Source organism: Ambystoma mexicanum, chromosome 1q (genome assembly GCF_040938575.1).
Source record: "Ambystoma mexicanum isolate Mex_15411 chromosome 1q, UKY_AmexF1_1, whole genome shotgun sequence".
Taxonomy (NCBI): Eukaryota; Metazoa; Chordata; class Amphibia; order Caudata; family Ambystomatidae; genus Ambystoma; species Ambystoma mexicanum.
The window spans coordinates 1,505,454,596-1,505,479,901 of NC_090922.1; the positions used below are offsets into that span (position 1 = coordinate 1,505,454,596).

The 25,306-nt window shown below is 48.1% G+C and overlaps 1 protein-coding gene across 4 annotated transcripts in view; it reads right to left on the reverse strand.

Moving 5' to 3' along the window:
• ST3GAL3 (ST3 beta-galactoside alpha-2,3-sialyltransferase 3) overlaps positions 1–25,306 on the reverse strand; it is a 1,489,309-nt gene that overhangs the window by 758,991 nt on the left and 705,012 nt on the right. For all 4 annotated transcript variants that reach the window (XM_069642409.1, XM_069642406.1, XM_069642407.1 and 1 more), the window contains one exon: positions 14,591–14,683. In XM_069642409.1, coding sequence (XP_069498510.1) covers positions 14,591–14,683 — 93 coding nt within the window. The remainder of the gene's footprint in view (positions 1–14,590; positions 14,684–25,306) is intronic.

The window sequence follows — 25,306 nt, forward strand, 5'->3', positions numbered from 1 at the left end:
TACGATTTGGGGAGGTATGTGCAGGTTTTAAGGTTTGGCCACACGCCCACAGTAAAGATTCGAAATCCTTCCTTGGTGGTTCGTATTCATGTTCTCCATTCATAGCTCCTCCTTTCACCGATTCTGTTGGCTATTGCCCATGCTCATGACTCCTCCTTTCACCTGGTCTGTTGGCTATTGCCCATGCTCATTACTCCTCCTTTCACCTGTTCTGTTGGCTATTGCCCATGTTAATGACTCCTCATTTCACCTGTTCTGTTGGCTATTGCCAATGTTAATCACTCCTCCTTTCACCTGGTCTGTTGGCTATTGCCCATGTTCATGTCTCCTACTTTGTATCCTGACTGCTGGTCATTGTATGGGCCTTTAACGCTATACTCCCATTGGAAGTTAAAATAATTGTATAAGTGCACTTGACAATGCAGAACCCACCCCTCTTTCATTACATACTCCAGTCCTGTAATTATTCCAGTCCAGATCACAGGTATTTTCCTGTGCAATTCATCAGCCAATGGCATTCGTCAAGTCTTGTTAATATAGTCTTATAGACTGAGCAAGTGGTCATTACGGTGGGATAATGACCTGCCACAAAGTTATGGCCCAAAGCGTAGCCAAGGGCCATACATTGGGGAAAGCTCATCATCCCGAGTGATAATGACCCAGGCAGAGGCCTATACGGTTATTAGCAGATAATGGTGAAAACCATCCATGTTTTGGAGCTTTGGTGCTGACGTATAACGAAAAAGTAAACCGGCAAACTACGTTAGCAGGTTAAATCTGGTTTTATTGTGTAGTATTTGAATGAGGTGGTCTTCATACGTTAAGCATTTCAATTGCAAACCTGGTTAAACTGGAGCAGGATCAGCACGAGCCTGCATGAGGCGCTGTGTAAGTGTAAAGGCAAAGCAGTGTCCCATGTTTAGTCTTCTCGCTGGTGCGCTACATAGGAAGGAGTGGAAAAAAGGTCCCCCCAGAGGGGAGTAGCATCGATTTCCTGTCTGCTTTGGGCGTCAGAATGTTCAGGATGCAGTCAATACAAGCAGCTATATCGGTGCACATCATCCTATAGGATGGGGAAGCGCCTGCGTGGGTCCGTCCACGCTTCCGATAATTAAGAAGAAGAAGAACAAGCAGCTATTGACTGCACTCTGACCACTCTGATTGGCTGAGAGGAGATCAAGAAGGATTTCCATGTGCTGTTTCCGTCTTCCGCACTAGCTCACTACTGACTCGAAGGGTGTGGAATATCAGGCAATCACCCACTGCGATAGAAAAGCATGTCCAACCAGGGCTGGGAATCGGCGTCACCAAGGCTATTCCCAGAAGAAATCTAGATCGATCAGCCCTTCACGAGAGAATAGAGCTTTTTTAGATTGTAGTTGTTACCGATCTCTAGTACCTGCCTGTGGTCGAAAGTCGCCTGGAATAGGGTGGGACTTCCCGTCCCTAGGTTCGAGGGGAGGGGACAGCAATGGGGCCCTTTCTTATTTCAAAATAAAAACCCTGAACTTCATCCGATAGTTAGTGTAGTCTTGAGACCACCTGTAACACTGCACATGGTCGAACTCAAAGAAAATACATACTACACTAGATCCAGCTTTCTGTCGACATGCACGTTTCAATCCTTCATGGAAAATGTTACTAGGCGGCTTCGGAGAAGGCCCAGGGGGACAGAAGCACAATGTACCTTGTAGAAGCTCTTAGTGCTTGACAGGGTCGAGACGGTTTCAGGGCGCTTTGCAGCTTCTGTAACAGAGTTCAAGATGAGAGACAGCTGCGGGTATCAGGCGGGAGGCAGTCTGGCGAGCAAGGCTGGACAGACGGCTACACAGCAGCTCAGGGTCAGGAATCGTCTCGGTGCTGCTCGGTGGTTCTGAACCACTGGTTGAGGTGTCTCGATGGCAGTAGGGACTGCGACGTAACAGTCAGCGGGGCAGTGGTTGCAGCTCGAGGGGCTCAAGTGGCTCGAAAATGTCCTTTAAGGCGGATGTCGGTAGATGCTTATCAATGCACTCCTCCTAGCTCCTTCACTGGGCTTGTGTCGTCCTTTAAGGTGGATGGCCCAAAGCTGAGGAGAGTGTTGCAGGCAGCTGCCTTGTCCTAGGAAGCTTGCTGGCAGAACCTAGCAGGGCACACTGTGAGCTGGCTGGGTACCAGTTCTGGAGCTGCTGGAGGGTCCTCTGGATTCGGTATCTCCCTCTGTTCCCTGGGAGATGTTATGGGGAGGGATCTTGCTTCCCTCTTGGAGGTCCTGGCCTTCCTTCACTGGTGGAAGATGTAAGCCAGACTGTACCTTCAGCCAGGGTTCAATGATGAGTTATTCTTGCTACTGCTTGCAAAGTCTTCAGATCTGCCCAAACGAGGGTCTTGGCCATTTTTATAAAGCCAAATGGAGCACAGTGATTGGTGTAGGCTAAGCCTACCTTAATTAACTAAACCTGGGTCCCCACCAACAATCTCCTGTACGCATGAGGTATAACCAGAGTGCTTTGCAGCAGAAAAGGTAAAGGGGTGAAAACCTGTAATACTAAGCCTCACCCATCTTCCTGGCAATTGTGGATCAAAAGTTCTCTCAGGTCAATGGAGCTCTCTGCGAGTCCTGATTACAGGCGGGTCTCCTGTGAAGCTGTGGTGGGAGCAGACCTTCTGGTGCTGTCAATCCACATGCTCATAACTTCTGAATGGGGTCCCTCTGCCGGGATGACTACTGTAATACATGCAGTCCAAGACATGACATTTCACCGTCAATTGATACTGAAGGTGGGAGCTGGCATCAGGTTGATACAGTGCCTATGAAAGGTTTGGGGTCTTATTGGTCTGCCTCTTCATCCTATGTGAGCCTGTTTGAAGTACATTCTATGTGTATGTTAATCGCTACCACGAGCTGCAGGGCTCAACAAAAGGACAGGGTGGGTCCATGGGGCCTTTGACATTTAATCAGCCTGGCCATGGCAGTAGAAAGGTTTGGCCCTCCCACTTCTGGAGATGCCTTGTGTACTCCACTGGTCAAATCGCAACTAAATATGACAGGGGGACTGCTCCTGTGGGCTGTGTCCACAGAGTACACGGGTCTATGCTTATTTTGTGTGGTGAGCATTGGTAAATCTGTGCAGATTAACACCACACATTTTCCGGAGTTTGATCTACCATTATTCAAGTTCATCTAAAATGTCTGAAAGGCCGGGACGAGCGCACACCCACCGCGCGGATGGTCGAATTCCTCAAAGTGCCTAAATCTAAACTAATTGCCCACTGAGGACCTCTTCCCAAAGTAAAACGTGTTCTTTGTGTTTTCAACTAACAGAAAAGTTTCCAGTTTCTATGGTAGTAAAGTGATGCAAAATAATGTTCAAAATCTATACTGTTCCAATGCTACGCTTCTGCTCCGTTCCCCTAGACTTCTTCCAGTTTTATGCTCATTCCTCCTAGGGCTCCTGAGCCCCTTTTCTCGAATATAAAATGTCACTAAGCAACTCACAAGGTGAAGCATCTTGTGTTAGTGTTCCTTTATCCTAGCCACCTGGTAAAGTTCACTATGAAGCCTAAGATTCCTTTTGCCAGTGCCAGGCGTCTTTTACCCTCTTGCTTTCGCCCTCTCATGTGGGTGCAAGTCCCAGACTTGCAATACTTCACACGGCTTGGTTCACTCTCCTGCCAAGACAGTGTTTTCTCGTGAAGTGTCTTTCTTTCTCTCACAGGGTCCCAGACTCTCTTTCCCTCATATGGGTGCGAGTCACAGACTCGCAATTGTGTGTAGTATCCATTTGCTTCACCCTCCTGTCAGCCATACAACTCTTCCGGCTTCCCAGAACGCTTTGTTTTCGATCTCTTATTTGGGTACAGGTCCCAAATTCACACCGCTCTGGTATATACACTTGGTTCACTCTCCTTGTTCAAGTGTATAAGTCACTCAGAGTCCCAGATCCTCTGTTTAGATCACTTTCCCAGACCTCCTGTACCTCCCGGAAACCTCGCGTACCAGTTTCATTCCTTCTCACAGGCTTTCGCGGTTTCCGGGCATCTGCGTCCCTTTGCGAGGCTACGGCAGCGATCGGACTCCCAGTGGGGACTGCAGCGGCTCTGCAGCTTCACAACAATTCTCAGCTGCACGTTCTTCTTCTCCCGCACTTCGCCAGCGTCTTGGATGCCTGCAGGATTCGCTCTCTTTACTCTCGGTACGGCTTCCACTGCGGTTCGTAACGGCTGCTTTTCTACACAGCACCGGCTGTTCGTCCTTAGAGAACCGCTCTCTTGCGTTGGCTGCCCAGCTGATCTCTTTCGGAACTACTACGCAGGATAGTTGTACTACTTTGGACCAATCAATTGTGGTAGGAAGCTAGACTGTTCACTCTGCTTCTCCAAAGTGATCCTCGGCCTCCCGGTGATACTTGTTAAAGTACTAGTTTCCACATTTGTTGGTTGGATTGACTTGGCAGAAAAACATGTTAACTCCATATCTAGAGAGGGGGGCAGGGTTGAAGAAGGGATCGAGTGTATTTAAACGTTCTCTGATGATGGCTGTACCCAATCCCACAGAGGTATACCTCCCTCATGTGATCGGTGCACCGCTCCCAATGGGACTATTGTACGGTGGACGCACCGCCCTGGCCCCATGAGAAAGGTCTCCCCCTAGGAGGTTCTGTAGGGCTCTCCACAGCCTCCCGCTGCTCTTCCTACATCAATCGTCTCAAGTTTCTCTTAGGTCCGGCCACGACGTTTAGTTCTCTTGCGTTTCTCTACCTGATGAGTATTCTCCCCCGCTCCTTCCTTCAGGGTCATTTTCACGAAGGCGATATTGACTTCACTCCCTGCTTCCTGGAGCTCATCTTCTCATGCTTAGTCCTCAGGCCTTCCTTTTGGTCTCCCGTTCGGCAGGTAGAACCTGTCATCGGTTCTTTCTCTATGAACCTCTAGGTTTTGTACCAGGACCTGCCTTATTGGTGTTCCCATGGAGTCATTTCTGTCCATTGAGTGAACTTTTGGGGTTCACCTTTCCTCCGGCATTCAATTCTATTAAAGGATTGAGGTTAGATTCAACTTCTTAATGAACATTCCCTGCCCTCTGGGATTTTAATGTTATTTTCTCATTGGAATTTAGGGCTTATGTGGAATTGTCATCTTTTCAACTGTTAGAGCCTGACCATTCTGGGGCATGTTGGGACTTGTAGTCCTGGGGCATCATCTTAGGCAATGATGGATCAGGATGGATTAAAGGGTATATCATGTGTCTGGGAGCAGGGAGAGGACGAGGCCAGGGAATCCCGCTCCATCAACCTTTGGGAGGCTCCAACTCCCCACACTTTTCAATAATGTATCAGCCAAGGTTGTCGGCCAAGTGTCCCAGACTCATGAAATGAGGGACACGTGGCTTTGAGGCGCTACATCTCCATATGTGTGTAGATTGACCTCTATTGGTGACACGGCCTTCCTAGTAGTCGTTCCCGAATATGGAAGATCACAAGGACAGAAAATGCCAGGAACCGAGGATGAACATGAAGCCTCATGAAGGATGGGAACTCAGCTTGAATTAGACCACTGATCCAGTTCCCTCCAAAGTGGCGGGCCCTGCCTCTTCCAAACCCAAAGGTATGACTTAATAAAGGCAACCAATGGAAGGGTTTCTGGGAGAAGATGCACCAAACGAAGTAGGTTCCGAAACGAGCGGACGCTGGATTTATTTATTTATTTGCATTTATAAAGCGTGCACACAGCCTGGGGGCATCGAGGCGCTGTTACACGAAGATGGCTTAGTTACTAAACCTAGGTCTGTACCAGAGCTAAGTGAGGACCCGTCGCGTGAATCCTGGGAGAATAGTCCACATATCTCTGCTCCCGGCTGCTCCCACTCCTCCTCTTCCTGTATACATTCCTGCCATTCTCATCCTGCTGCCAGGTGTGTGTCCAGAATAAAATGCAGTCTGCTTTGCATCCGCCACTGGCTGGCCCGGTGGGCACGTCTGGCTTTCGAGGAGACTGCAACAGGGAGGGAAGGGGGCAGGATTAGATCGGGTAGCATTTGCAGAGTCCTTAGAAAGGGAGTGTGGGTTTTCTGGGGCGATGCCTGCGGAATGAGACCTTGTAACACGCACGCACGCACGCACGCGCGCACACGCACGCACACGCGCGCGCACACGCACGCACACGCGCGCGCGCGCGCACACACGCACGCACGCACACGCGCACGCACGCGCGCGCACGCCGCAGTGATCCGAGTAGCATAACCATGTCCGATCCAGGGTCTAGAAGAACATGACACACACGGCTGCCAGTGTTAAATCCCTCATCCCTTATTCATAGAGAGAGAACCAGACTTTCTGGGTCATGCCAGCAAAAGCCCACAAAAACAAGCAAACGGGAGAGGGGCACCGCAGGGCAGAAGCAAAGCGAAAATGTAAAAAAACATACACAGCACTCGGCAGCAGCTACACGGTGAGTTACCTATGAATTCACCAACTGATATTAAAAAGGTCAATAAGAGGGAGAGAGTTCCAGAAGTCCAGCTCCACGCTTCTTGCAGGTGTGTGGCAGGACGAGGCTGCATAGAGGACAGCGGCGGCCTACCTTAAAACCTATCTATATAGAAAGTGCTAGGCAGAAGTTCTCATGGGTCATAAGAGTGGCGCCCTGCCAGGCTGCCCACCATGTGGGAAGAGAGATTTCACGCCAGCGGTGACTAGCAGCTTGCCTGGCCCCCCTCTTTCCCTATAAAGGGGAGACGCCTGTTGATTTGATCCCATTGGTTTCTAACTAATTTAAGAGTTGCTAATGTACACCCCGATCCGAAACCAGAAGTGACGTTGCCCTAACATCCACTGCACCCCTACTTATTGGAGAGCTCGGTTCTTACTCCCAGGTGCCGCCCACTGGTATTTTGCCCCACTTGCCCCACCTGGCTGCTACAGAGTACATTTTGCTCCAGGCAATCCATTAAATGGTTCAATCCGCCCCCAAGGGTCATGCTTAGCATTTCTTCCCCAATATGAAGTAGCAGGCTCCCCTCAAGCTGAAGGACTAAATGTCACCACAATGCAGCCTTTCCTGTGCACTCCTGTGCCTCCTCCCTTCCCCCACCCTCATGCCCCCTGGCACAAGGTAAGGAGAGGTGAGCTAGCAGCACCCCCAGACAAGCCAGTGTGCTCGCCCCCTGAGCCAGGCACTGCCCTGTGCAGGGCACTCCGCGTCCATGGACACCCTGGGAACCGGAATTCAGAAGGGGACTTTGGGGTGCATTGTGCCAACCCCCAGACACCTGCACATTTCGAGTCCTGCCAGCGTGTTCAGTGCTGGGCACGGACTTCTGATCCGCAGAGGGGACCACAGAGATCTGCAATTCCTAATGAATGTCTGTAGTTGAGGTCACTCACAGGAAGTGGATAGACCCCGGGCCCGGCTGCTACACGTGCATACAATCCCGAGTACCCCTGTTTAAGCAGAGAGTTCGCGTTTCCCCGGGCCATGTCGTGGGGTTTAATCACAGCCCCAACAACCATAAGCCCGAAGCAGCGGTAGGTTTTGGAGGAGGGAGTAAGAATGTTAGATGCCATTGTAATAATTGGCATGGCCAGCATAAAACACTGCCTTACCAAATCCTCCTTCCTGACCCGAGGATGAGCCCAGACAGTAACATTTTGGGAAAGTGTGACTGGAAGACCATGTGGGCGCCGCACACATATCATGCATCGGCCCCCCCTCTGTAAAGCAGAAGATGTTGCCATGCCCCTTGTGGAATGTCCCCAAGGCCTTCTGGGGATCTTTCTCAGCCAATCTGTAGCATTCCGTATGCTTAATATGATCCATCCACCTACACCAAGTTAGTTTCCTAACAGATAGTCCCAAATTGTGAACCGTGTTTCCCACAAAAGGTTGGTCATCCTGAGGTAACTTCACCAACCTGGAAATGTGAAAGCCAAGCGCTCGTCTTGGATCAAGCCTATATGGACTCTCCTCATCCTTGCTAGGATGTGGATAGGATGGGAACACAATCTTCTGGGATTAATGAAAGTCTACCTTGTCCTTAAAGACAATAGTAAAGGGAGGCTAACCAGGTAAGGCCTGTAGTTCGCTCCCCTGCTGGCTGATATTAATGCTACTAATAGGATGGTTTTAAAGGTCAACAGCCTTAAAGGACACGAATGCAGTGGCTCGAAAGGAATGCACATAAGGGATTTTAGTACAAGATTGAGGTCCCAAATCGGAACTTGAAAAGGAGATGGAGGGAACACCTTAATGAGTTTAGGAATTGTATGACTAATGGCATCTTGAAGTAGGATACCTCCTCCGACGTGCGCTTGAAGATTGAAATCGATTCCTTAATGGTCCCAATCCGGAGCCCCAGATTTGCCAAGTTTAACAGAAAATCTAATACCATAAGTGCACTACATTTGAGTCCACATCCTTTTCCCTGCACCAGCTACAGACATTTGTTCCAATGGCAACGGTAAAAGGATTTAGTTGCTGGCCTCCTCGCCGAAAGCAAAATCTCCATTACGTCATCTGAGAAGTCCCAATCCTTGTACCTCAGCCTCTAAGAAACCATGTTTGAAGGCCGAGTGTCTTGACCTCTGGATGGAGAACCCGACCCTCCTCTCACGAGAGAAGGTCCTCTCTTTGGGGAAGACGTATTGGAGAGCAGATGGACATGTCCAGTCCGGGTACCACATTCTCCTGACCTAATCCGGAGCAATTTGGATCATGGATTTCGTCATCCTCCTGATCACATGAGGAATGATGGGTACTGGAGCAAACGTGTACAGGAGTGGAAACTCCTAGTCCACCATGAATGAGCCCCCTAGAGCTCCTCTGGGGGAAATTCCCTGGAGCAGAATAGTTTGCACTTCCGGTTGATACTTGTTGAGAATAGATCTACTTGAATAGTTCCCCAAAAGGCCACATTCTCTTGAAGTACTTCCTGAGCTAGCCGCAGCCACGTTCTCTTCTCTCTGGCTAGATTCTTTCCTGAATTGCCCAGAACCAGTGCTACATTGCCTCTCTTGTTGAGGTAGTACATGGCCACTGTTTTGTACGTCATTATCAAGACATTTCCCTGTACAGTGGGCAGAAAGGCTTTCAGCGCTAGTCTGATTGCCCAGAGCTCCAAAAGGTTGATGTGTAATGTGGAGACCAATGACCGCTGATTGTCAGATCGTTGGCATGGGATCCCCACCAGTGAGTGAGGCATCTGTAACTACCGTTATCTCTGGCCACGGGTGCCAAAAAAGGTTCTCCCTTCAGAATATTGTCCTCGCAGGCCCACCACAGGCGACCCTGTGCGGCCCTGCTTGGAACCTGAAGTAGGTCTGACATCCTGCCTGAGAATCCAGACCACTGTGTCCTGGGGGCCCATTGGAGGGATCGCATTCATCAGGCAAGCCTCTGGCACCAGGAAAATTCACGATGCCATGAGGCCAAGCAACCTCAGAAAGTCGAAGGCCAGGAGATGCTGGGCACTTTGGAATTTGGTGACCATCTGCAGAATGTCTTGAGCCCTCACGTCTGGTGGCGAGGCTTTTCCCAAGGATACATCCAGGACTGCTCTGATGAATTGGCCCTGGGCAGCCGGTATCAACCCAAAAGGTTGTATCCAGAAGACAGTATGCATGGTTTTCCCGCATTAGGCATATAAGTAAAATCACAAATCTGAAAATACTGAGGTATTTTCCATTTCGGAGGCTGCAGGGGTGTTACCCGCATACATAAAAGTGAATGTGGGGGACATTTAAAAAATGTCTTTTCGTCCTATGTTATTTTAAGATGCATCCGATCAGCCAATCGTTCAGGTAGGGGTAGACGTGAATCCCCCCTCTCCTGAAACTCGCTGCCACCACCGCCATCAACTTGGTGAAAACCCTCGGGCGCAGGTCAGCCCGAATGGCAGAACTCAAAACGGATAGTGAGAACCGCCAACAGCGAACCTCAGGTACTTCCTGTGCTTGTGATGGATTGGCACATGAAAATAAGCATCATGGAGGTCCAATGACACCAACCAATCATCCTGAAGCTGGAGGGCCTGAAGGCTCTGAGAAAGGGTAACCATCTTGAACGTGTCCTTCCTGAGGAACTTGTTCAAGCATCTCACATCCAAGATGGGTCTCAATCCTCTGTCCTCCTTGGGCATTAGGAAATAAGGATGTAACACCCTTTGTTCCTCTCCGTCACAGCAGGCTCAACATTTCCTGCAAAAGGAACAGACCTGGAACTTTGAATGAGTGGCTCCCCAGTGGATGAACCCGAGGCTTTTTTAGAAAGGGGAGGCAGTAACACTAGGTTACTCTTTTCAATGCCAACACTTCTGAAGTAATACCCCACCATTCTTGCAGATGCTGCGTGAGTCTGCCTCCCACCGAGGTCTTGTGGGTTTAGGCCTCAAAAAGGTTTAAAGCGGCTGAAGCAGCCGCTGATTGTAAGGTAAGCATTGCTTGGGTGGATTTAGCCCCACTCCCTCGTCTTAGGCCCCTTTGACTAGTCAGTCCTCTCGCTTTTCCAACTGAGTAGTAGAAGCGAAAGGACCTACACCTCCAAGATGTTCCACTGGGGTGAGATCACTGTAGCTGGCTGATAGCGGCACCAAAGGATTTGGCTGCCGCTTTCGAGGTCTGCAGTGTCTCTAGGCTTTTGTCAGCCTTGCTACCAAAAAGTTAAGCGCTGTCAAAGGTCATGTTGAGGAGCCTAGACAGCCCGTCCGGTGCGAATCCAGACTTCCCCAACCATGCAAACCTGCGTATCACTGTGCTCACCGCCATGGCTCTACTGATGGCGTCAGCAGAGTCCAGTCCTGATTAGAGAGACTCACACAGAGCCTCCTTTCCCCTTCAGGAATATGGTCAGCTGTAATGGCTACACAGTCCCACAGGGTAAATGTAAATTTGGCTAAGGTGCAAGAGGCAGTTGCAGACTTAAGAGCCATGCTCCTGGAAGAAAACACTTTCATAGCCCAAGCATCAAAGCGCCTCTAATCCCCGTCTGGCGGAATGGTTGGATAAGTTGCTTGTTTACAAGCAGATGTTGCCGCCTGAACCACCAGGCTCTCTGACGTAGGATGCTTTGAGAAATATTCAGGATCTGCACTGGAAGGTCTATATTTCTTGGTGAGGTTTCTATTCTCCGCTGGACTAGATTCGGGAGCCTCCCAGTTCGTCTCTACCCTTTTTCATAGGGCAATATGGAAAGGAAGTACAGGAGCCTTCTGAGGACCTTTATCTAATATATCCATCAAGTCATCTTGCTCGAATGGTGGTGGAGGGTCTGGCCCAGCCTAGGAATCTATCACCTTAGTCATACGTTGCCTATAAGGAGGCATCTGCGTGCTCTGCCGCATCCGGTTTGCCAAATTCTAATTGAGGCGACATGTCAATGCCACTTGCAGATTGAAGATTTTCGTACAAGTCCTTTAACCTGGACTCCTCAGAGATAAAAGCCTCAGGGACGTTAGGTGGACCAAATTGTAATCCTAAGGGAGGTGTATCTGGGTCTGAAGGCTTGTGTTCTTGATAAATAGAAGACAAAGATTTGAACAAATCCTTTCTAGGTAAAGGTTTGTATGATTTTTCAACTTCCATAGAGGGTAATGAAGCGTTCACGGGAAAAGGCGTTGATGGCTTCGACACCGATGATGTTGAAGGTTTTGGCAACAGTGGCGTGGCGTTGATGGTTTCGACACTGATGGCGTTGATGGTTTTGACGCAAATGGTGCCGATGTCCTTGACGAATTTGGCATCGATGGAGCGCTAAGGGACTCGAACCCCAACCCGATGGAGTCTTCGAGACTTTTCATCGAGTCGACACCTTTATAGTTCTCGTGGGGTTTTTAACTTACGTCCCGGGCTTGAGGGAACACAAGATTTTGCCTTAGACCTTTCCTTGTCGGCTTTAACAGGTGCGAAAGGAGCACTGCTTTTAACCTTCTCTTTCGAAGGTGTCGGGCCTCCTTCTAAAAGTTGTTAAACTTTTCTGGTCTAAATGACTCCCACTCAGCATGGGTTGACGTTTTGGTTGGGCATGTAATACTCCTCTAAAAAAGAGATGAATTGGATGAGGAGGTGGAAGGTGGTCTATGTCACCTCTTCTTCGTCTTCTTTGATGAAGATGAAGAGTGGTGAGATCCGCCCCTGGATCGAGAGCGCTTTTTGGATTTTTTCCTTTGAGGTGAGTCACCTCTCGACTTGTCAGATGAGTGCTTTTTTGCCAGAATCGAAGAGGGGGATTTAGTATGGGCTCTACCCGCAGCTAATTTCCATTTTTGCTCTTTCAAAGTCTTATCAGTCATAGACTGACAGGACCCACAGTCTGCGGTCCAATACTGCACGCCCAGCCACCACAGACACACTTGATGAGGATCCGTTTGAGACATCTTAGCGCCGAAATGGTGGCAATTTTTAACCTGGTCTTCGTGGTCTACGGTGTCAAAGACCAGGCCATCGTTATTCGTAAATGTTGCAGTGGTCACTGGAATCGAAGCGTGCCATAATTTCTCAAAGCGTCAGCTATCGCGGAAAAACAGACTGAAGCCAACGGGCGCTACGCGTCCTATATGTACCAGTGGTGACGTCGACCTCCAGACAGAGGCCCTGGAGGACATCAAGTCGACCGCATAGACGCACAGAGCCCTCTACTGAAAATATTTTCTGAAGCAGCTGAGCTGGAGAGGATATCTTTCTAAAATGATAATACGTGGGAGGACACAATCCATTCGAAGTCTGTTTGTGAGGGTGTATACACGAGCAATAACGGGGTGTTGCCATTGGATAAGAAAAGGGGGGCATGGACTGGCAGTGCTCCAAGGTTTATTCTATTGGTATTTAATGTTGACTTGAATTTGACTTTGTGGAGTGTGTCTTGTACCATAGGAGGCATCCTTGGTCCGAGAGCTTTTGAGACTGCAACCCTGCATTGAACTGCACTGCTGTAGTGGGACGGGTTTCTGGGATTCTGCACTGTCCTGGTCTACGAGTACCTTTGCGTTCCCACCAGAACCCAGACATGGCATGTTTCCCTCAGTAATAGCCGAGCAACTAATGAAGATGAGAAGGTCTGAAGTCAAGCTAGACACCCATCTGCTCAGGCAGGGAGTTGGAGCATGTCTGGGGAGGATTACAGAGGCAGGGTTCAGCAGGACACACATAGGACAGTACACAAACAGAGCATGAGACTCATTTTGAAAGTGAGACCAATACACAACTAGCAAATAGTGGGAGGGGTACACAAAGTGTGATGAATAGAAAACGAGAGACCCAGCATGGGCTGATCAAATGAGCCGCGGCCCACTTAAAGCTGAACTGTCGAATACCTACCCTTCTCCCCCAGCCCCCCATTTTAAGTACTGCTCCCAGGCGTCTCAATGTAATTTTGCATCAGTATTTGCTCCTGTGTGCCACCCTGTGATTATCGCTGGCGTGGGATCGATCCACTGTCACTCGATACCCACTGCTACTTGCCCCAGGTCGTGTTCACCTGTTTATCTTCGCTGTGATTTGGGGCAAGGTGATGTATACCAGGCCACTCTAGCATGACTGAAGACTTTTCACAATTACGGTAGGGGCACCACTACCAACACGTTGCCATGGCCACACCAGAGGGACGCCCCCAATGACTACCGCGTTCACCAACATGGAACAATTCTACTATGCAATGCACAATACGACACCCTCTACCCCCCCCAAGAGACAAACATGAGAACTGCGCCTCTGCAGCCAAGGCATGCGTCATCCACACGGCCAGCTCATTTGTGCCCCACCAGAAACTGAGTCTGTATCTCAACTGATCGCCCCACAAAGCGCCTAGAAACAGGCTCTGACACAGTGCACGAATTAACACGGCAGCAGAGCTACATTGCGTTTCCCGCTCTCTAACCAAGTGGTTTTATTAGTGTCACACGTGTTTTGGTTGGCATTGGTTGTCACTTGTCCGACATACATCCTACTACGCACATTGGTCTTAATGCTTATCATAAAGGGACATGGTTATGATATCGGAGTGCCGACACCTGTTTCAACTGATGGTTTTTCTCAAGGCAATTGGTCTGGTTAGGGTAATCCCCTGCGGGTTTTTCGGGCGGTTGTTGGAGGTTGGTTGGCTGGATTGTATCTGTTCCCGGTTGGGTTCTTTTTCATCCGACGGTCTCGAGGTGATCTGCTAAACGTGTGACACTAATAAAACAAACACTTTATCAAAAACCAAATAAGGTGTGGAATCTTATTGAAGAAAAGACCTACAAAACTGACAATTGAAAATAGGACATCATTCGATCCAGCACCAAAGTACAACAAAAGGGGTCCAAACACAACAGCAAATACATACCTATTGCCCTTCTGTCCACATACAACACGCTAGTGACTATTGCACCAATTGCAAGTGTAATGGACATTGTTCTGGCACTATTCATTGTTAATTCACAATCATATGCATTTTTGTCACCGTTCACAACAGTATTAATATTACATGACGCCATAAACACCACAAGCGCAGTGGATTTCCCATGGAGCCTTCTGCGCCCCGAGATTGGGATCCAGGGGCGCGCATGATCAGCACACATTATCTTTAGAGCTGCAAAGTAGTGCTTAGAAACGATAGGTGCACGCGGGCCTGCATCACTTACTTTGGGAAGATGGCCGTCATCAATGCCGACGCATAGCCCGGCTTGCAGGCGCCTTCCGAGAAGTTGGCGAACCTGGATGCCACCTCGACGTGCCTGCAAGAAAAGAGAAGGTGTGAGGCCTGGCACCTGTACTAGTCCACAGGCAGAAACACACAGCTGGGGGTAGCAGGGGAGGGGGACACCCTGCCGGAATTGAGGGTCCATGTCTAGGGCCGGCTTAGGGAGGTGCATCTCAGACACTTGCAGAACAACTTTTTATTTTAGATCAGTGACTTTCCTTTCTATTAACGGTTTATCATTTGCATTACAATATCAACAGAAGCGATATTCTTCATGGGCGACCTTGGCACACCCCATCCCCATCCCCATCCTCACAAACATCCTACTAGCGCCCGACCAAACACCCCTGCCAAAAATCCATTCAGAACAGCTCCAGAAACCAGAAATCCCCCAACACACAAGAAAGAAAACACCCCTGCCACAGCCTGAGAACAATCCATCAGAAGCAGCTCACAGACCCAGCAGCCTCCTGCCCACCCACCCGAGAGAGACTACCCGCCCTGCCATAGATCAAGAACATCCTACTAAGAGGATCTCCAGGAACCAACAACCCCTTCCTCCCCACACCAAGAGAGCAAACACCCCCAGCCACAAATAGCTAGTATTTGTCGAGGAGGGGCTCCATGGAGCCAGCTACCCCCACTATAGCAGAGGATTTCCTCTAACCAACCTTTGCAATACCCCCAAAGTGACAGAATCCGGGCAGGGAATGTGAGTAATTCCAGAATTACTTCATGGATTCTGTCCATGCAAGGCTTTCCTATGGTGGTCAGATATGGCCAAAACAAGAAGAGTCCCCTCGCGCAAGGTTTTGCATGATTGTGCTAAAGAAAACTGTATCGAGGACGAAAGTCTCAGAACAAAAGAAAACATGGAGGTGTACCTGAATTCCCTGCACAAAGTCTATGAAGAAGACATGTGCCAGGGGATGCCCACAGTTTATGCAGACGGGTGCTTCTACCATGTTGATAACAACGGGGAAAGGGAACTGGTGGACGAGTTAGGGAATGCCTGGGTGAATGATGACCCGGAGCCCTACGCTGGATACCAGATTGGTCCCTGAAGTAGTCAGGTGGCAGAGTTGATGGCGGTTCATCAGGCCATCCTCACTGCCATGCAACCCAGACTCCAGAACTGGTCATAATCACTGATGTCCGGAACGGGTTCGTGGAGCACCTGATAAATTGGAAAACCAGAGGCATGCTGTGTGCAAACAAACCACTCAAGCATGGCAAGCTAACAGAATCCATTGATTATCTGGTCACCTCTAATGAGATGACCATCTACTGGAAGAAGATCAAGGGTCATTCCAGAATAGAGGGACTAGACAAAATCGGAAATTACCTGACTGACCAGTTGGCCAAAACCAGAGCCATCCATTGGGATCTCCTCGAGATAGAGTCCCTGTTGGGGGAAATCCAGGTTGCTGCTGTCATTTGCCCAAAATGAACTCTCAACTGACCAGTGTAATAAGGAGACCCCAGATGCTGATCTGACTATGGCACAAAAAGGGGATCTGATTATTGGGAAATGTTATCATCAACACATTGAAGACCCTGTGAATTTTCCTCTGACTGAAAGCGATTACATCGGGAAAGAGGACCTCAGGGTGTTGATGAAGTTTCCCAAAGTGCTCTGAATCCAAGAGGGTTTGTTGGTAAGGAGATCCATCTCTGGATGTGACCAGTGGGTGGAACCTACCTCATTCTGAAGCCTGATGCTAAGTCACGGTCATGACGCTGCCACAGCCCGTCAGAGGTTTCAAACTACTTTGGAACTCTTGCAAGAGGTTGCATACTGTCCAAACATGGGCCAGGACCCTGATCAATAGTTGAAGGGGTGTCTTGTGTGTGCGCAATCTGGGCCAAGTTCAGGTAGACCCCGCGCTCCTCTCCAGAAAAGGGGGATGAAACTGCCTTGATCAGATTTACAAGTAGATTTCATCGGGCCCGTGATTCACTCCTCTAGAGGAAACAAGTACATGTTAACAGTTACATGCTTGTTTACCAAATGGGTGGAATGTCTCCCGTCCCTAAAATGCAAGGCAAAAACAGCAGCTGTCCTGATGATCAACCACATCTTCTTGCATTTTGGCCTTCCCCAAAGGATTGAGTCAGACCGAGGAAGTCACTTCACCAGCGAGGGGATGACAAAGATGTGGGAGATAAGTGGGGTAAAGAGAAAACTCCATGTTGCCTACCACCCAGCCTCTAGTGGGGGAGTTGAGAGGCACAATAAAACAATTGTGAGCATTGTTAAGATGTTTGTGGTGGACTCTGTGCCTAGTTGGGACATCCGACTATCGCTTTTCCTGATGGCCATCAGGTCTACGCCATCTTCTGTGACCAAAATGTCTCCATTTGAGCTGATGACTGGACGAAAAATGGTGCTACCCCAGCATCTGCTCTAAAGAACTCAAGAGCAGACCATGATTGACGCGTCCATGACACATGAATATTTTGAGAATCTGAGAAAACACCTTCAGCATGCTTTTGCGTATGCTCAGAGGAATCTGGAAAAATTGGCAGACGTGATGAAAACCCACTACGATTTAAAGACCACTAAAAAAGAATATCAAGTAGGAGACAGGGTCTACTTGTACAATTTTAGAGGAACCAGACCAAGGAGCAGATATTCCTCGCCTGCTGGCGCGGACCCTGTGAAATTGTAGACAAAATCTCACCTGTTGTCTATAAGATCCACATCCCCAAAGGAGAACTGGTAGAAGAAAAATGGCTCCACATCAATCAGTTGAAAAGCTGTCATCCCAGACACGCTTTGCAGCTGATTGAGGAGCAAAATGAAAGTCGAGCAGAGGAACCATCTAAAATATGAAAAGAAAACAGGGAGTAATTTACTTGGTGTTATTGCATAAATGAAAAAGAAAAAAAAGAAAGTTGTGTATGATACAAAAAAATGTCATATGAAAATTACAAGTTGTTGTCATCGTAAATTCTTTGTAAATGTTCCTGGAAACATGTACATAAAAAGTACGGAAACTGGTTATTTTTTTATCTTCTATTAGAGAACTAACATCCTTAAATTCCAGCATGGAGAGGAAAACCCCAGGGACCTGGAAAGAAAGGAAGAAAGGGGGTGCCGGGCCACACTCTGCAACCCAAAGACGGAAGGGGATATGGAGTACCCACTCCCAAAAGAAGGAAGGAAAGGGGGTGCCATGCCATACACCCCAACCCAGAGATGGAAGGGGATACTGGAGTGCCCACTCCCTGATGAAGGAAATTTACACTGAAGGAAACCCAACTCTGCCCTACTCTTCCCCAACAAAAAGTCATTGAAGAGCAAGGGGGATCTGCGGGGTGCATTTGAAGGCCCTAGACAGAAGCCCCCCTCACCTGAACAGCAGAATTTTTACACTGCAACCAAAAACGGCTCTGTTTTGCTTTTATTTCATCTGAATGACACACATTGCTACATTGCAAGCAAAAATGGCCCCGTTTTACTTTTATTTCATCTGAATGACAAGAAGTTATACACTGCAACCCAAAAATGACATTGCTTTATTTGTATTTCACATGAGTGGCAAGAATTTCTACACTGCAACAAAAAACGGCCTTGCTGTGTTTTTATTTAATCTGAATGACAAGAATTTTAACACTACAACCAAAAACGGCTTTTGCTTTCCCTTGCACATGAACAGCAGCCCTTTAAACATGGCAGATGAAAAATGGCTTGGCTTTTTATTTGTGTTCATGGCAAATTAAATAACCATGTGAAAGGGGGGCCTACCCATCATTATCAATGGACCAGCAGCAAATGCAAACTTGCTCAAAAAGGAGAAATCGAAGCATCATGTGACCTGCAAGACAGGATTTAAACATAAAAAGCCAAAAACGGCCTGCACACGTGTAAAAAGAAAAACGGCTTAAAAAAGCCAAAGTGGAACAAGATGGCACTGCTCGCAAAGAGAAATGTCGGGGGAATATGATGGGGTGGGGGGGTTTGACCAAAGCGAATGCAGATTATGTTCCAACCCAAAAAACTCCTATCACCTTTAAATAGAGCCTTTGCAAATTGAAAAACGGTTCTGGCATGAAGGCAGGAACTCGTGATGACAAAGCCCTGCTTTCCACTGCATCTCACACACATCCTATAACCATCTCGCAATAAAATGTGATGCTGCAGAGGGCTATAATTTCCTGCTCTGCCAGACATTAATGCAGGGGCCCGGAGATTTCAAAGAAGGCAACACGTGGCTAAAGTTTGACCAGGAGGTGTGAGCCCTTCCTGCACTCACTACAAAGAGCAAACTGCAACTTCAAAGTGAGTCATAAAAATATCTGGTCATCGGCCGAGTCCAGAGAAAGACAAATGGCTGTGGGGGAAGAAGTGAACCCCCCAGGTGGAACAAGACACTCCCAAATTACATTAAAAGACTGATTTCATTTTAGGCATTTTCGCAGAAATCAGAATAAGAATCAATTCCGTTTTATGCTATGTTTTCATGTAATTTCCAGGCGGTTTTAAAGAGACTAATTGTGTTTCCCTAGGACTTTGAGGACTGAAATGGCCGGTTAAGACTAGTTTCTGACTGATCTGAACAGGTGACAAATACGATAGTTGATGAAAAGATGGAAGATGAAATTAGGAACAAGTTGGATCATTTGCAGAGTCATAACTGTTCTACATTTTATGAAAATGACAAAAATGTGTCAAAGGGACATGCTACCTCGTATGGAGTTGGCGATTGGCTTACCTAATTCCCTATGACACCTAAAACCGCATATCAATTGTACATGCAGGGGCTCGTATAATTATGAAGTTATGAGCACGTTGTTGCCAAACCGTTGTTCCATTGTGAGCAATCTCTTTTGCCTAAAAGTCTACCTGTAATGTGCCTCTGTCCTTGTTATTGAAAACCGATTTTCCTATTTTTAAGTTAAACCCCTTTGCTACGCTTCCTGTCATTGTAAACGTATTTCCATTTGCCACTGTATTTTTCCCTTTTGCATTTGCTTTCTTCTGAAACCGATTTATGTTGCCCTGGTGTGCTGATTAGTATCCTCTAAACTTTCCTAATCTCCTAAAGTGTAAGCAATTCGAATTTCCTTTCATTCTGTCCCCTAGCCGTTGTGAATAAGAATCAAAATCCCATATTTTGCTCCAAAAATGGGTTTTCCCTTTCTTTGCTGGCTTCCCATCTGGGGGTGGTGCGCTTTACCTCAAATCCAATTTTCTCTCCCTATTCCTAATCCTTGCCACTGCCTTCCATTCAAAGGAATCAAGTTTAAATGATTTTTGGGGATGAGTGTTGCGGGGGGAGTGCTAAAAGTGTGGCGCTATCACTTTCAACCGGATGGTATTTTCCTGTTTTGTCATTAAAACAAACGTGAGTGTAACAGCCCATTTCCACTTGGTCGCTCTAGATACGATATTGCATTGTTGTTGCCCCAATTTTGGTGGCTGCTGTTTGTTGATTATTTTCCTTTTTCAGGAAATAATACATTAATAAATATGTTATTGGTACTCACCGGCCTGGTTCCTGGTCCATTGTGACACGGGGTGTTTGTGGAGTTTGGGTGCGAGACGGGTTGGAGGCCTACGCAAAACAAATCTGTAGGATATTGAAATAAAAAGCGCTTTATTGTATGCCACATTCATGGTCGAGGAAGGAGTCCCTGGCTGGAGTGTGCCATGTAATAACGCCGTGACAAGAGGTACATTCTTTATATTAGGGAGACAAGCCATAGCCGTATCTCTATTGACCATGCGGATAAAGCTACTTGTGGACCCAGTCGCCGTATATATCCACGGCTGTTAACAGGCAAAAGTTAGCAGTAGAGTCTTCTACTCTCAGGGGAGAAATGCAATCCCTCAAAGCAGCACTTTAAATGGGCAATCACCAGCTGGCATATTGACTGATATTAAATGCTCCTAATGCTTCTTTCCGGCCGAGTAGCAATGAAAAGTTTAAATGCCTTCCTAATAAGCTCCACCGGGATGTCTGCCTTCAGACGCTGTGGGCTACCCTTGCATGTGCCTGCGGGATAATATAGATCAATTAAGGGCTGACACTGTGAAGCTGTGGAACCGCTAAGCTCCTGGAATCATGAACATCATACATTATATACATGAACCATACGCGGACTCTTGTTTTTGTTGGCAATAAAAAAGACTGGCTTTTTATTAAACATAATAGAAGAAGAGAAAAAAAATAAACAGAGAAAAAGGAGCCAGCTCAAAGGGACTGAATGGAGGGCCCCGCCATCACTGCGCTCCTAGGGCGCGTTGCCCGATAGTAAAACACACCACCTTAACAGCGGTGTACATTCAATGTTACCAGTGTTTTGGGTATCCATGTCTTGCACTGTGCGACACCCGACAGCATCCGCAAACTGCTTGCACTTACAGCTCACTGCTGTCCCCCCAAGCGTCCAGGCCCCCCCCCCAGCGTCAACACTGAGAGCTGGCTATGACCGCAGCGGCTGCGGCAAAGGCAACACACTCCTCATGTCACTTGAAGAAGAAACAGAGGAAAGGACCTCTACGAGAATCGACAGGAAAGGTTGCCAACAACGCCAATGAGCAACACTCAGTCGTTGAGCCGCACCAAGTCCTCCTGGCCGCTTCCGACCACTCTGACCTGATCAGATTTAATTTTGCGACCAATTGCTGCCCTTTCTGCGGAGACTACTGGCAAGTGAACAGAATCTCAGAGCTCAAATAAGCTATCTGCCATCTTGGGGTCAGGCTGTATCAGCACAGCTGCTAGTGTCTCCCTGAACTGTACCTTCTCATTAAGGACAATTTAATATTGCTACCACTTCTCAGACAAACTATCAGCCTCATTACCAAAGCCTAGGATCAACATGGAATGAAGATCCGAATCCAAGATGGGCTCATTGTGGCAGGAGTAAGCCATCAGCATGGGCATACTGGTCGGTCGCCCAGGGCGCCAATATTTACATAGGACGCCATAGCCTCTGACATGCCAGCATGGATGGATGAGACTTTAAAAAGATCCTTTGTGCTGGTTCGGGCATGGCACCCGAGGTGAAATAAAGGGTCCACCATGCTGGCGCTGCAGCGGTACCCTTCTTAGGTGAAAAGCTCCGGCCCCCATTGGGTGCCGCTGCTGCGCCACCTTGGAGAGAAGAGTTCTATTACAAAGGGCGGCATTGCCACGCCAGCTCAGGGCAGCCTTTCAGGGGCTCTTTTCTCAAAGTAAGGGAATGATGATGGATATTGAAAAGGAGCGTCGTTCCCTTTAGTTCCTGCTGAGTGTGACCTCTGCATGCTGGTGCCGTAGTTTTTCTTTTACATAGGCAGCAGGCCAGCATGGGCGAGCCCTGAAGAGCTTTCCTGAGATGGCACGGAGGTGGAGCCAGCCTCACATGTTTTTGGGGTGGTGAGTGGCGGCTGGAGGACAGTTTTGAAAGCTCGTCATTATAGGGATAGGGTCTTGATATCGCCTGGGTGGGCTGTTGTCCTCTGCTGCTGAATGTTTGTTGCTGCTCCCATGTTAATGAATGTTTTCGAATGTAAATCGTCTGTTCTCCCAGGTGAGAAATCTGACAGGCTCTTGGAATCACCCCTTTGCCATCCTGGCCCGTGCTTGGCATTCAGGCATCAAGGCAGAGTGCTGCATTCTTCCCTGCAACCCCCTGAAAGTGGGAGTCTTAAGCCCTCCCAAGCCAGGGGCTGGCACTACCCGATGTATGTGAACAGCTCCCAGCACCCGTGCTGCTGCCGGCCCTTCTATAAACATGATGTAATACCACCACCTGGCATTACAGCGCCCGAATGCAGCAGAATCCAGCATGAAGAGCTACATAATACCACAAATTATTATTATTATAATATTACTCCCATCATTAGAACGCACTGCACCTCGAAACTTGCACTTTAGGGAGCAGTCTATGAAATGCACTCCCCTAAGTCACCCTCATGTTGTCCAACCATCACAACCTTTCATTCACCCTGCAGTGTGATACGCCTCCAACACACGTGGCACCCATCATTATTTTATCGTAATTTAATCTCGGGTGGGGTTTTCCCGCCACACCTGGACGCATCTCACCACAGGTGGAGACTGACCCATCCCCCACTACCAGCTTCACCCCCCCAGCAACCACAGGGCCTGAAGCTTGAAAGAGATGAGGTTTCGAAGTTGTGTTACAAATGAACATGTCAGAAGTTGGGAGCGATTTCATGTGGTTTCCCCTCAATTAAGGAAGCGCAAATAAACAGGGCCAGGTTACTGACAGACAAGGGATAACTTTACGCGCGTTTGGAAGACTTTGCCAAAGGATGCGGGCGGGGTGGGGAGGCGGGGGGAGGGGGGGGGGGGGGGATGCTGGAGCAGATGTCAGCAGAGGAGTGAAGTCTGGAGAGAAACCGTGTAGAGGGAGAAGGCAAGGCAGGACAGACCCCGGCAAAGCAACCAGGACTTTGCAGAACGACATCTGCAGTACGTGCAAAAAGGCAGGCACTGGAGAAACAATGGCCAGGCACGTCGCATACGGGGCCAAATAGTGCAGAGAGCCGGGCCCTGCCCAGACAAGGGCCACAGTGCCATACGGGTGCCAAAGCGCGCAGAGAGCCAGGCACTGGCCAAATAAGAGCCGCAGTGCCACACACTTCCAATACGGGGGCAAAAGATTGCGGCGATCCAGGCACTGCCCTGACAGGGGGAACGGTGCCGCACACGTCCCATACTAGGGCAAAAGAGGGCAGATAGCCAGGAACTGCCACAAACAAGGGCCACAGTGCCACACACTTCCCATATGGGGACCAAGGAAGCCAGAGAGCCAAACACTGCCAAACAGGGGGCAGCGTGCCACACACTTCCCGTATTGGGGGCCTAAGAGTGAAAAGAGCCAGGTACTGCCCAAACAAAGGCCACACACTTTCCATATGTGGGCCAAAGAGGGCAGAGAGTGATGTGGGGTGCATTTAAAGGCTTCAAACAGATGTCCCTTTCACACGAATAGCAAGATTTTAAAACACCAACAAAAACGGCCTGGCTTTCGTTTTTCAAGTAAAATTAAAGAGCCATATGGAAAGGGAACTATCTGTCATTTCTAATGGATAAGCAGCATTTTAATGTACACAAGAAGGAGGAATCAAAGATCCCCGTCACATGGAATACAAGATTTTTAAACATTGAAAACAAAAATGGTCTGTACATGTGTATGCAAATAAAAACGGTTTAAAAAGCAAAAGTGGAAAAAATATCACTGCTCACAGAAAAATGTCAGGAATATAAAACATGATGTGCAGATTGACAAAGGCAATGTATGTTACGTTTCACCTACAAAACTCCAGTGTCATTTGAAGAGCCACTTTGTCTTCATGGAAAATGACAGCCCAAGACAAACCCCGTTTCTGGCTGTGGGTGAAACTTCACAAAGCAAAGCTCCCACTTCCAGCCTGGATGTCACATCTTACATCTTCCATCTAATGGCATACCCCCCCCCCCCGGCAGTAAAATTACCTGCTGAAGGTGTCGAAAGTCAGTGTTCTCCAGACCTACTGGCTCTGAAACTCTGAAAGCAGGGACTTCAAGGAAAGTCATCCTTGGCTGGAGCACGACTAATATGTGCGAAAATGGGGGCCCCACTTCAAAGAGTAAACTACCAACACAAAGGAGGCTGATGAAGGCACAGGCTGCCCCAGTGAAAAGAAATGGCCAGAAGCAGAAATTGCCATTTGCCCCACATGAAGATCCACATTTAAATTAAAAGGACTACTATCATTTAGTCCTTTTTCTCAGCAACCATAATGTGGATTGAATTAATTTTTGTACAATTTTTTATGTCATTTCCAGGCGATTTTGGGGATATAAAATGCTACCTGTGACTCTGGGGACAGTAATGGCCAGTTAGACTAGGTTTCTAGCTGATCTGAACATGTTCCAAACGTGAGAGAGTTGGTGAGCGGGTGGAAAATGAAATTAGGGATATGCTTAATAAATTAAATATTCATAACTGTTGTGCTTTTTATGGCAAAGACAGAAAGGTGCCACGCGGCTGTGCTACATCGTACAGATTTGGAGGTCGGCTTATCTAATTCTCCATGATTGGCTGTTTAGTATGGCAGTTGCTAGTAAAATTATGAAGTTGCGACACCCAACTAGTTTTTGCCAAAAAGTTGAAAGGAGAACAAAGGGGTGATTACAAATGGGAATTGCCAGATGTTGCTCCAGTGCCCTAAACCAATCCTGACTTGATGGCTGGGTTTCGAGGAGAGAGAAGGGTAACTGTCCAATCCTAGAGGCAGACATTATTGCAGGGTACTTCCCCAAGATTGTAAAATTGGTGATGTCATTGCTGCTATATAAGGGGGACTGCACCAGGACAGGGGACACACAAAAATAGGACAGACAGAAAAAGGAGAAAGCCAGGAGGACAGAGAGAAGAGACAGACCATCAGGAAGGCTGCTGAAACCTACCATCTGACAGCTGTAAGGAGACACCAGCGGAGATTGCTGAGAGTAAATCCGAGTGGAGCTGTCTAATTCTAAGAAGGCCTCAAAGCTGACTGGGTCCTGTGGTGGAGAACGGGAGGCCATCTTTGAGAGTAGAGTGACCAGACCCTGCCCTATCTTTCCAGAGTGTCCTGAGATGCAGCTGGCTTTCCTGAACCTTAAACAGATGCGTGCTATGTAAGTACAACTGAGCCCTAGGAAACCAA